The sequence below is a fragment of the Perognathus longimembris genome, chromosome 19 (assembly GCF_023159225.1).
Source record: "Perognathus longimembris pacificus isolate PPM17 chromosome 19, ASM2315922v1, whole genome shotgun sequence".
NCBI classification, from domain to species: domain Eukaryota; kingdom Metazoa; phylum Chordata; class Mammalia; order Rodentia; family Heteromyidae; genus Perognathus; species Perognathus longimembris.
In genome coordinates, this window is record NC_063179.1 from 42,259,013 (window position 1) to 42,272,234 (window position 13,222).

The 13,222-nt window shown below is 40.2% G+C and overlaps 1 protein-coding gene across 2 annotated transcripts in view; it reads right to left on the bottom strand.

Annotated features, from left to right (window-relative positions):
• The window catches only part of Arhgef28 (Rho guanine nucleotide exchange factor 28), a 216,730-nt gene that overhangs the window by 114,923 nt on the left and 88,585 nt on the right, over positions 1-13,222 (bottom strand). The window contains exon 1 of one of the 2 annotated variants that reach the window (XM_048368429.1): positions 954-1,756. The exons of the other annotated variant lie outside the window; for it this stretch is intronic. Within the exon in view, the coding sequence (XP_048224386.1) occupies positions 954-1,038 (85 nt within the window). The 5' untranslated portion in view covers positions 1,039-1,756. Of the gene's footprint in view, positions 1-953; positions 1,757-13,222 lie in introns of those variants that run through there. 2 annotated transcript variants of the gene reach the window in all.

Consider the following 13,222-nt stretch of genomic DNA (forward strand, 5'->3'; position numbering starts at 1 on the left):
CAATGCTATAGAGAAAGCCACTTTCAGAAACCACTCTTCTGCTAGAAAGCTCCTTGCATTAGAATTAAGTCTGTATACACTGCTTCCTTACAACCTCAGAAGGGAGCAACTACTACCTGCTAGCACTCAGCCACCTGCTATGTCCAGCCAAAGATGAAAGAACCACTTCTCCAGGCACCTGGAGTCTACCAAAACACCAATCTGCCCCAGGGCTCTCCAAGCCCGCGCCAACACAAGAGCCCAGCAAGTAAGAAGGAACGAGCCATGAGACCTATTTCTATGAGTAATCATGCTATGCTATGCATATACACCCCCTTTTTTTCCCTTTGACTGCCAATTATTTTGCTTATTTAGCTATTAATTTTTATTAAACCTTATATGACTACATCCCCTGGAGATACACAGGTTTTCTTATTGAAACTTTTTGCTCAAATCTTTTCTTTACAATGTCTGAAAAGTCAATAAAATAGTATTTCTTAGGTCTACTTTTTTTTCAATGAACACATGCTTGAAAAGGAAAGAAAGAAAACATTGAACATATGAGTAGTTTTCCAGCCTCACAAAGGCTACGTATGTTGAAATCAACAGCATTCTTTATTGTCAAGGTAACTCCAAGGTAACTCTGATGAAATGAATCCAAAATATTTACCTTGTACTATCCCCCATTTCTCCCTGCCCCCAACTTCTTAAGGAGAGAGAGAGAGAGAGAGAGAGAGAGAGAGAGAGAGAGAGGCACATGATAACACAAAGGTAGATTTTAAAGTGAAAGAAACATACTGTAAGTAGATTTACCCTCTGGAGTCCATAAATAATTTCTCCAGGGAGCACTTTATAAAGACATGTAAAGACAAGAACTTCATTGAAAGCCAGGCTAACAAAGAAAGAAGGAAAGGTAAGAATCAGAGGCTGTCCTGTGTGGTTCTGCCAGGAAAACAAAAAGCACCGTGCTCTACCTTGCTTGGATGCCCTGCGCCGAATCTTCATCTTGGGGAACGAAGGCCACGAGTAGTTAAAAGGTGAGTCGGAGTCAGAATCCATTGTTTTGTTTGGGTGAAACGATCAGCTTAAGCACAGGAGACTCAGGAAGAACTCCTGGCCAGCCAGGAGGCAAGCCTCCCCAGTGATGTCAAAGGAAGGAATGAGGCTGGATAAAATAGCTCCCCAACACAGGGAGGGAGAGGCAATGTTTTGCTTCCTTCGGGCGTTCAGGCATGTAGACCAACAAGGAGGCTGTAAATATTAAAGCCAAACCAGGGAAGGAAAAGGGGGAGCGCGGGGGAGGGGGGGCTCACTGATACATCGCAGTCCAGTTATTCAAAAGGTCATGGGGAGCAAATGAATCATTAACTCCCCTCTCCTTGTTGCTCGAGATGGAAATGAAGAAGGAAGGTAGCTGGAAACTGAAAAGAGAGCTGCCTGTGATTGAAGAAAACCCTTCCAACACAGGCACTTGTGTGGCTGGGCAGCTCGAGTATCTTTTCTCAGAAAAGCCACCTCGCGTAGTGTGAGAAAAAGACCGAGGTTTATGTGTGGGGACAGCCAGAAAACTTGGTCCACTGGCAAACGAAGGCCATCAGATTCAGTTTTCAAGGGGGAGGGGGAGAGGGGAGGGGAGCTCTTTCCAGTTTACTCTAGTGGTTCACACTATCCACAGCTTAGGCAGCTTTTCAGACGGAAGAGCCAAAACAGCTTTGAAATTAAAGTTAACAATCTCGTCTCTGGGGTCCTTTTAATCCTAAAGTGGTTGGATGCTTTGAAAGAGAATTCTACTCATCTCATTAAATCTGTGCAGCCATCTACTATTGTTTTAAGCACGACTGGGGCCATCTCCTGAATTGTCATCAAGTGTGGCTGTCAATTACAAGGATTTAGACACTTTTATAGCTCTAATCTCAACTTTCAGTCCATCCCAATAGCGCTAGTGACTTAAAGTGCCACAAACCAACAGTTCTCGCAGCCTCTCTGAACACGCACTCGATGATTAGCATTCAGTAGAAGCTCGGCACTGCCTCCTCATAAATCAAGGCACAGATGCATGTGACCCAAATAAAATCAAGGTCTGCACAGGAAAAAGTATATTGCATGAAGATATCTTTAAAAGATGTGAGTAGCAGAAGGATATATAGCAAGATGTGCTCTATTTTGTTGTTTCCTGAGGCTGTGTGATGCCAATATAAACGGAAGAACATGGCAAACAATACAAGCATCTATTCAACCCTGCAGATTTGGAACCTGACAGTGTGTATCTTCATTAACATTCATCTCTTTACTTCAATTATTTCTCAAATTGTTGGCACTATTATGCCAGGCAGTGCAAGAAATAGCTACACAGCCTTCTCTGCGGTAGCTAATTCTATCTGATTGGGTAGGGGTGAATAAGGAGCCCAGGCAGAAGGGTTTGAGAAAGGGAGAAAGCAGTTGGAACTCAAATTCAAATCAAAATCAATTACCTAAATCATGACTGTGATTTAATATGGTTTGTTACATAATCATACAACAAGAACAAAATGCATCTCGAATATACCTATAAGCATTGCAATTAAATGAAAAGAAACCAATGTTTTCTATCTAATGACCCTACATTTAAAGAATAATTACAAATTTCCTTAATCAACTGCTTACAACTGTAAAGATAAATTATTCTCAACCTCACATCAGGTAAAAAAAATTTAATCCATATTGCTTTTAGTATGTGTGTGTGTGTGTGTGTGTGCGCGCGCGCGCCAGTCCTGGGGCTTGAATTCAGGGCCTGGGCACTGTCCCTGAGCTGTTGTGCTCAAGTCTAATGCTCTACTACTTTGACCCACAACACCATTTCCAGATTTGGGGTAGTTAATTGGGGATGAGAGTCTTACAGATTTCCTGTCTGGACTGTCTTTGAACCGTGATCCTCAGTTCTCAACCTCTCAAGTAGTTAGGACTACAGGTGTGAGCCACCAATGCCCAGCTCCAAATTGCTCTTTAACAAAATAATAATAATAAATAGCTGGGCACCAGTAGCTCACGCTTATAATCCTAGCTACTCAAGAGGCTGAGATTTGAGGATCATGGTTCAAAGCCTGCACGGGCAGAAAAGTCCCCTCGAGACTCTTAGTTCCAATTAACCACTTGAAAACTGGAACTGATCTGTGGCTCGTCATGAAGCTCCAGCCAAAGAGACTCAGGGACGGCCCCCAGGTCCTGAGTTCACACCCCAAAACCCACCAAAAACCCCCAAGGTATATGGGGGGCGGAGGGGGCGTGTGCGCCAACCCTAGGGCTGGATCCAAAAAGTCATATTAACTCCTTCATAATGTTAAAAAAGCTGATATTTTTATGATTATAAAAGAACAGTATCTATGAGTAAAAAAACACAAAACCCTTTGTCCTGTGAGGCTCAGGCAAGTCGAGCTACGTACAGGTTCATAGCACCATGGCTGCTTCCCAGTGGTCTACAGCCCAAAGAAAAGGGATCTCCCCTCAGAGAGAGACAATCACAACTCCAATCAAAATGCTACAACAGGATAGTGTTATCTTTCTACAGCTCGACTGTCCAAGAATTCTCTGATACACACGTTCCACGGCAACTAGACAGACTCAAGTCCTCATCCTCAACTGGTAGCAGTGATTTTCCCAAGTCTCTGTCTCACTAGTAGCCTAAAGGATGCCACACTAAGAGGGAGACACATTCTTAATTATGATTACAAGTAGAACACACACTAAGTTGGTAAGAAACGTGACAAAGTGGTCAGAGGCTCTAATGGTGAAGACAGAAGAGTCTGGGGTAGAATTTCTCAAAGAGCATACCAGGAAGAATGTTCAATAAAATGCAAATAACCACACTCCCACACTGGGCCTGATGAATCAAGATCTCTGAGGGTGGTCCAGGCAATTGAGCACCACCCCACGACAGGCGATTTTGATGCTCCATGAAGATTTAAAGTCACTAACCCAGGCAAAAGGTAAAACCCAGTAAACCACCACAGCAAGTTGCTCCTTCCTTTACCAATAGTGATAGATCTGAAAACCAACAGAGAGAAACCAAAGAACTTGTCCAAAAGCATTACTATTAGTTGTGATGCCAGGTGGACTCATGTTCTCCTAACTGCCCCAAAACACAGTCCTCGTTTACTCCTTAAATAATAATTCTTGATAATAAAAATTATCCTAGCAATGAAACTACTTAATCGAAAGCATGTGAAAGTATCTCTTATGTCAAGTGACATCCCAATGTCCTCATTCGCTTTACTAGTAACCAGTAGTTTTAAGAGAATGGAATGGTATTATGACCAGACATGCACAGTTTACAGCTAAAGTGAAATACAAAGTATTTGTGCAGCCTGTCTTAGTTTGAGATAGGCCAGCTCATTTTCTTGCTCACTAGAAGACTTTCCCCTAATTGTTTTCAACAGTAATTGAGGATATATTTTCTATTTCATCACTATAATTGCACTTAAATAAATCCAGGATGCTATTTCCATCTCTTTAATATTCAATGGACACATTTCTTTGCTTTGTCTGACTGGCTGATTGCAAATGCAGTTGGCAGAATGTAATGACAGCTCTCCAGGCCACCTTGCTGCCCATTAGCACACAACCATTCCAATATAAGAGTAGAAAGGACTCTCCAGCAGATACTTTAATTAGAAAACGCTTTAGTTAGGAAAATCATCTTCCTATTATCATTCAGAATAGATCCTCAGTCTTGAAGTTTCCTCTTTCTGGAAAACACATATAGAAAGCTTCCCTCCATGTTCACTTGCCTTCCAGCTGTGATAAAACTAACTCTTCAAAGGAATATAATACTGAGATTTTGAGCTGAGGTGTGACATTTGTGGAATATTTTTATCCTACTATGGGACCCCAAATTCTTTTATTGAATATTTTTATTATTACTATAAAGGTGATGTACAGAGGGGTTACAGTTTCCTAAGTCAAGAAGTGAGTATATTTCTTTTTGGACAATGTCAACTTTTCTCTCACTCTCTCCCACTTTTTCCCTCCCATCTTCACCCATAAGTTGTAGAGTTCATTTTCAACAGTGTCTAGTATCACTGCTGCATTTGCTCACCCTTTGTCATTCCGTTTCTATGCCTTCTCTTACCCTCCCAAAGACAGATAAATGAACAAACAAGACTAAAATAAATAAAAACAAAAAACCCTCTTGTTTCCCTTTCCTGGAGTTCATTTTAATAAATATTATTGCATATGATCAGAGGTACATAGGTTTTACACCTCTGTGATCTTGCCCGAAGAGTACCTTCTTTGGTCTCCCTGTGTGTGAATGCCTAGAATCCTGTATAGGTTGTCATGTCATTTTATTTTAGATCTAGCTTCCACATATGAGAAAAAACATGCATCATTTGTCTCTCTGAACTTGATTTACCTGTTTCCCCAAATTTTTAATTTAAATTTTATTGTACATGTGATATACAGAGGAGTTACAATTACTTAAGTCAGGTAGTGTGTACACTTCTTTTGGACCAGTCTTACTCCCTCCCTCATTTTCTCCCACTTTTTCTTCTCCCAAGCCCCCTCTCAAATTGTAAAGTTCGGGCTGGGAATATGGCCTAGTGGCAAGAGTACTTGACTCGTATACATGAAGCCCTGGGTTTGATTCCCCAGCACCACATATATAGAAAACGGCCAGAAGTGGCGCTGTGGCTCAAGTGGCAGAGTGCTAGCCTTGAGCAAAAAGAAGCCAGGGACAGTGCTCAGGCCCTGAGTCCAAGGCCCAGGACGGGCAAAAAAAAAAAAAAAACTACTAAATTGTAAAGTTCATTTTCAACATAGTATCTAGTGAGTATCACTGTTGAATTGGTATCTAGTAACACTGTTGAATTGGTTCATGCTTTCTCCCACCATTTTTGTGATTCTCCTCACCTTTCCCAAATCAGATAAACTTACATACAAGACAAGGGCACAGAAATAATAATAATAATAAAAATAAAACAGTGACATCGGGGGGGGGGGGGAAGCAAAGAAAAAAGAAAGAACTACACATCATTTCAATAAGCATCATTTTATATGCTCATATGCACCTCGCTATTGAGCCATTGTGATCACTTCCTAAGTATATCCTAAACATATTCTGGTTATTACAAATGAGGGAAACGGTGCAGCCTATGTTTCTTTGGGTCTGGTTTACTTCGCTTAATACAATGTCATTCTTCCTGATGGAAGCATAGAATTCCATTGTGCATATATAACACATTTTCTTGATCCATTCATTCATCGAGAGGTATCTGGGTTGATTCCACATCTTAGCCATGGTAAATAATGCTCTATGAACATGGTTGTACTGTACTGGTGGCTTCAGTGTGGGCTGGTGTGTGGTCATTTGGGTAAATGCCCAGGAGGGAGATTGCTGGCTCGTGGGGGAGCTCTATGTTTAGTCTATCAAGGAACCTCCATACTGCTCTCCAGAGTGGTTGGACAAGTTTACATTCCCACCAAGAGTGTAGTAGAAGCATTCCCTTTTGGCCACATTCCCAAAGCATCTGCTATTAGTTTCTTGATAATGGCTATCCTAACTGGGGTGAAGTGGAATCTCAATGTTGTTTTAATTTGCATTTCTTTTATGGCCAGAGATGTCAAACACTTCTTCATGAATCTATTGGCCATTCTATTTCTTCTTCAGAGAAGTCTCTCTTTAAGTCTTTAGCCCACTTACAAGTGGGGTTGTTATTTGAGGATTTGGTTTGGGGGGAGGTTAATTGTTTTAAGATTTTATTTTTATTATCAAGGTGATGTACAGAGGGGTTACAGTTACATACATAAGGCAGTGGGTACATTTCTTGTCAAACTTGTTACCTCCTTCCTCATTTTCCTCCTATTTTCCCTTCTCCCTTATTCCCCTCCTCACCCCCGTTGTACAGTTGGTTTACAAAATATTGTTTTGTAAGTATTGCTTTGAGCTCTAAGTATATTTTAGATATGAGGCCCTTGTCTGATGCATAGCTGGTAAAGATTTTCCCCCATTCTGTGGGCTTTCTGTTTATCTTGCTAGCTATGTCCTTTGCCATGCAAAAACTCTGCAGTTTGATGCAATCCCATTTATCCAGCCTTTCTTTGACTTACTGTGTTTCTGGATCTTAGGAAGTTTCAGCCTATGCCAAGGAGTCCCAGTGTTCCTCTTATCCCTTCCTCTAACAGTTTCAGGGTATCTGGTCTTCCATTGAGGTCTTTGATCCATTTAGAATTGATTCTGGTGCAGTGTGATATGTAAGTCTCTAACTTTAGTTTTCTGAACATATATAGCTAGTTCTGCCAGCACCATCTGTCAAAGAGGCCGTCGAAGTGGCCATAGGTTTGTGGGTTCCTTTCTGTGTCTTCAGTTCTATTCCGTTGGTCCTGAGGCCTGTTCTTTTGTCGGTACTAAGCTGTTTGTATTACTATGGCTTTGTAATTTGAAGTTTGAAGTTTGGTATTGATATTTTCTATCATTGTTCTTCCTGCCAAGGATTTCTCTTGCTATTTGGGGTCTTCTATACTACTGAAGAATGTTGGACTTTTAATGGGTATTGCATTGAATTTGTGGATTGCCATTTTCACAATGTTAATCCTCCTAATCCAGGAGCATGGGAGGTTTTTCCACTACCTTGAATCCGGTCTAATTTCCTTTTTCAGATTTTTAAAGTTTTTCATCATAGAGGTCCTTCGCATCTTTGGTTAATTCGTAGGTATTTTAATTTTTTTCAGGCTATTACAAAAAGAGTTGCTTTCCTGATTTCAGCCTCTCTCTTCTCATTGGACCCCAAATTCACTAAGGGAAAAAATTTTGTCTTACTCATACTTTTAAGGAGCTGTATGCCTAAAAAGCAAAGTTGTACGTCTGGGAGACACATGTCAAGCAACTCTCCTACTTATTACTTAGTATCCCTAACCAAGTCACTAATGCATTCAGAATTTTAATTGTCACATATGAAATGGGATCATAGGTTGGGAGATGGGGGAGAACAATGAAAGAAGTAACATTCATTGAGATGCATTATACTCATAAACTGACACACATTTCATTGAAATGCCTTTGCAAACTAAAGATAATTTTAAAAAATAAATGGGATCACAATAGGATCTATACTTTGGGAGGTGATTGTGAAGCTTGACTGAGATTACAAAAATAAATTCCTTAAGAGAAAGTTTCAATATTATTTTAAATATGAAATTTAATTGAGTTTGATATTCATCTTAAATATTAAGCATAGAGTAGAGAAATGCTTGAAGTATAAAGCTTCCTTCATTGTATTTTTCTACACAATATTTGCTAAGGCATTTATAACTTTACCTCAAGAATAACAGGCTGATTTTCAAAATCGTAACAGGATCAGATGCAAGGAAGTTCCAAGAAAATCACACCAAGAAAGAAAGAAGGTGGCAGAGAAAGAAGGTAGAAGAATCCTGCCCTGGAGACGTGAGCTCTGGATACCTACCTGGATGAGAGCAATCTAGGTGGTGGGAGCCAGGGTAAAGTCCGCAGTGTTCCCAGAGGAAGGGCAGAGGGACAGGCAGAAAAGGAATCTTCATTGTCAGAGGAATTCATGGGTTTAGGGACAGCACCATCGTAAATTATTCTTTAGGTTTTGCTTGATCCTGTTCCAACTCCAATTTTCCAAAACATTTCAATATTTTTCTTACCTATCCTAGATTCAACTGTAGAGTTTTATCCATTTTACAAAAGCTTATCAATTTTAAAGTTCAAACTAATAGTCTGTACACTTCCGTATATAAGTGACTTCACATATCAGTAAGTTAATAAGTTAAAAATGAGCATTTAGTTTACAGATAAGCTAACGATGAGGTACCAAGTTAACATGAAGTTAAAAATAATTGACTTTATATCAACTCTACACTTTCAATTCCATGGTTTCACAGTTCTGAACCTACAATTCCTATAAAATAGGATGGATAATCCTGTTTCTAAGGAAGGTGGGCTTGCCCTATAACAAATGGGATGTTTTTCCTTTTAGAAACCCTGAAATGGCTACAAGAAAACATGTGTACATCTTAACCTGCATGTACACACATTCCTCAAAATTTTCTATGTGAATCTATATTGATTAAGCTTTAGTACATACTGGTGTGCCATTCTCATCTAGTGTCGAAACCAAAGGAGAACCTGAAAAAGCCCTCTTGCCTTACTGGCTTGCAACTACTTCCTCTTATCACCAACTTTAGAAGTTAAGCAATAGATGCTAGCACCTCTGACACCGTGGTCAGAATGGTAATGCCTGCCAAGCTGCTTCTCAACAACTTGGAAGAGCACGTGGACCCACTGAAACCACTGCCTCATCCTTTGCCTGCACGAGAGTCGGAAGGGTGACCATCTGACAACAAAGTCCTGAGAAATGCTACCCTGAGATCATGCTAATGTATCCTGAGGGCGTGTGTCCTATGAAGGGACCATCTGTGACTACACAAGCACTGCCGGCCACTTTTTATTTCACTTTATCCATCACCTCTGTTCATGCTTCAGAACACTCCTGTTTCTCTATGCATAAAAGTACCTCTAAACCTTGTTCTTGAAGAGGCAGATTTGAACCATAGTATTCTTGTGCCACATGCAACTGTTCTCATGAAAGCCTCCTCCGAAAAACTTGTCACTTCAGTGACTGGCATACTGAACAGCAGACAAAATGGCCTGTTCCGTAACATTTCTACATGGATTATTCTATCTCTCTTCCTGCTTCTCTTTAACCTTCAACCAAACAAAGAAAACCCCTGGCCTCCACTGTCTATAACAATCAATATTCAATTCATATGTAATTCTTCAGTTTCACAGTATCTGTGGAATGGCGTCAGGATCACTAACCTGTGTTCTTATGAGGAAAAAAGTTTGATTCACTACAGATCAGTTTTTCTGAACATTAAGATTTATCTTTAGAAACTGCATTCATCTCCAAAGTTATTTAGGTCAGTACCTTCTCCTCCAAAAGAATTGTCTTTAATAAGTTTATCTGTACATTTTGAATGTAGTTAATGATCTGTCAAATTCTCCATTCCATACTGAGATCACTCAACCTCATTTTTAAAAATTTTCTACATTGTTTACTCAATGTACTAAACAGTTCTGTGACTTTGACAAATGCAAGCTGTCATGTATCCTCAGTGAACAAATTATAAAGTTCATACACACACACACACACACACACACACACACACACACACACACACACACACCAATGAGGATATATTAGAATACAGGAGCCAAGAGTTTCTAACTACTAAAGCTTGTATGCTTTGACAACAAAGTAGTATTTGATTAGTAGTATTAGATTATTACTCAAAGTATAAAATAAGCTGGCTTCAAATCACTATCCACAGATCTCAGTCTCCTAAATAAGTAGGATTATGGGCTTGGCCACCAGTTCCCAGATAGATTTGGGGGCTTGTTTGTTTAATCTTACATCTTTGAGCAAACAGTAAGCAGAACATCAGACCCATGATTATACCAGACAAGTTTTATGGCCTCCAACAAAGCTTTAGTTTCTTCATGCAGTCTTTCTTCCTTTTAACCTATGGGATAAAAATTGTCATTTTCTCTTCTGTAAGAACACTTCCAATGGCCTCATTTTTAAATGTATCTTTCACATTCCACAAAGGAAATTTTCCTCAATATAGCAATGTGAAAGGCAGAACACGTCTATGGCCATTCTATCCTGAACGCGCCCAATCTCGTCTGAAAGGCAGAACACTCTTAATAAAGGAACTACACTGAGTTCCTAGCACACCGCAAAATTCCAATAAGTCAGCAATTTTTCTCCTCAAAACACTTTCTCAAACTTCAACCACCCCAAAGATATTTCATTGATGTGAACAAAAGAAAGAAAATTGAGTCTAAATTCATAAAAATAACTTCAATATCAACTGTTTTCTTGAAGTTTTTCTCTATCCCTAGCCTCTTTAAAAAAATATCATATTAAGTATAGTAAGCCAGACCCACGGAAGCATAGGCTCCATGGTTTCCCTCATTTGTAATAACTAGAGTATATCTAGAATAGTCCTGGCAGAGGATCACAATAGCTCAATAACTATGTACATATGACATTTTTAAAACTATGCTAATTGAAATGAGCTCCAAGATATGGAAACAAGAGGTGGTTGGGTGTGTGTGTATGTGTGTGTGTGTATACTGTATGTAGTTATTTCTTTTTTCTTTCATTTTTTTTCTTTTTCTTTGTCTATGATTTATACCCTCTTGTCACTGTTTTTTATTTCAGAACACTGTGTCTTTTATATATGATTATCTGACTTGGGGAAAGGAAGGAGAATCGCAGAAATGGTGAGACAAAGGACAAAGAGTGAACAATGCAACAGTGACGCTCACAAGACACTATGTTGGAAATGAACCTCACAACTTGGGGGCAAGGGAGCCGGGGAGGGTGAAGAGGGAGAAAATGAAAATGAAGGGGTTAACACTGTTTGACAAGAAATATACTCATTTCTTTACTTATGGAACTGTAACCTCTCTGGATACCACCTTTACAATATAACACAATAAAATACAAAATAAAAGGTGGTGGGGTGCCGGTGGCTGCTCACACTTGTAATCCTAGCTACTCAGGAGGATGAGACCTGAGGATCACGATTTGAAGCCAGACCAAGCAACAAAGCCATCACAGTTGTATCTCCAATTAAGCACTTAAAAAGCCAGAAGCAGAGCTGTGGCTCAAGTGGTAGAGCACTAGCCTTGAGCACAAAAGCTCACGGACAACTCCAAGGCTCTGATTTCAAGCCCCAGCGTGTGCACGCGCGCGCGTACACACACACACACACACACACACACACACACACACATTATTGTCATCATCCTCCTAAATTTTAGTTTGTGATAGAGAGATGCCCTGACCTCCTCCACCCAAAAAGAAAAAGAATCCACAGAAGCTTCTGTAACTGGGACAGAGAGAGAGACAGACAGACAGAAACAGAGACAGAGAGAGACAGACAGACAGAGACAGACACAGAAACAGAGAGAGAGAAAGATCTGTCAAAACTTTAGGCTTGAAAACTTACTATTTCAGAAGGCTCAGAGCTCTTTGTTAAGATTCTCTCTCTTCCCTCCCCTTTTTCCTTTCTGGTCAGGTTTCAAGTAAAATTCCTGATATTTCAATACAGATAAGTGTGTGCCATTAAATAGGGGCATTTCCCCACACGCTGGCCAGGGCCCTGGCTCTTAGGGTTTCCGTGGTAAAGAACTTGCTTGGAATCATCTCAAAGCTAACATGGGTGACTTAAAATTGTTCTATGTATTCATACTTGTGTAGCATTACTTCCCAAACTACTGCATTAGCCTAAGAAGAAATGGGAAAACAACCTAATTAGCTCTACTAATCCGGTTGTTTGCCAAACAAGTTCTATTGGCTGCATTGCTTCCACCCAGCTACTTGTCAGCTTCCAGGCCTGGGCCCCTGCCAGGCTCCCACTCCTGGAGATCTTGAGCACGTATTTTAGGCGACTGTTCCCAACGCTCAGCTTTATAGCAGCTGTTTCTTTGGATCTTCCAGTCACTCTTTACCTGCCTCCCTCTGCTGATGTTTCTCCTAAACCTTCCACCTTGGGTTTTCTTTCTCCCTTTTGGTCATGAAGGCCTGTGCCTCCCAAATTGAGAAATCCCAACCCTGGCTCCTGCTGTTGGTTTCTGTTTCTGTTTCCTGCTTTTCCAATTGGTCTCTTTGTGAATGTTTTGTTTGGTCAAGTCAGGTTTCCTTCCAAGTCCAACTCTGGTTCACGTGTCTCCCTGGTACCCATCTTGCCCATCCCCACGCCCATCAAGAGGCTTTCATTTTCTACAAGTAGTGAAGTATGCCGCCAATGAAATGATTCAAAGCCCTAGAGACTAGCTACAGTTTGAGCCCTCCCAGGTGCTGGCCAGGCCAGTGGATAAAATCAACACTACATATTATTAAAGGGTGGTGATCTGGTTAATACAAAATTGGGAGGAGCTACATTCTCCCTTTCTTCTTGCAAAGTTAACACACATTGCTTTAAGCTACTTCAAAAAAATGGAGCTTACTTATGGGAAATAATGTCAAATAACGCAGAACATAAATTCTATTCTTTACACCATTACGACTATGAGAGAAAGAAAAGCAGGGGCCGAAGAAATAGTCAAATTTAATAATAATTGTCTTTGGGTGGAGAATTGTAGGGCATTTTTTTCTATTCTGTAATTTGTAATATTTCTACTGCAAAAGTATTTATCACTTAGGAAAGACTACATTTTTGTTTTCCCCTAAAGGTTTGT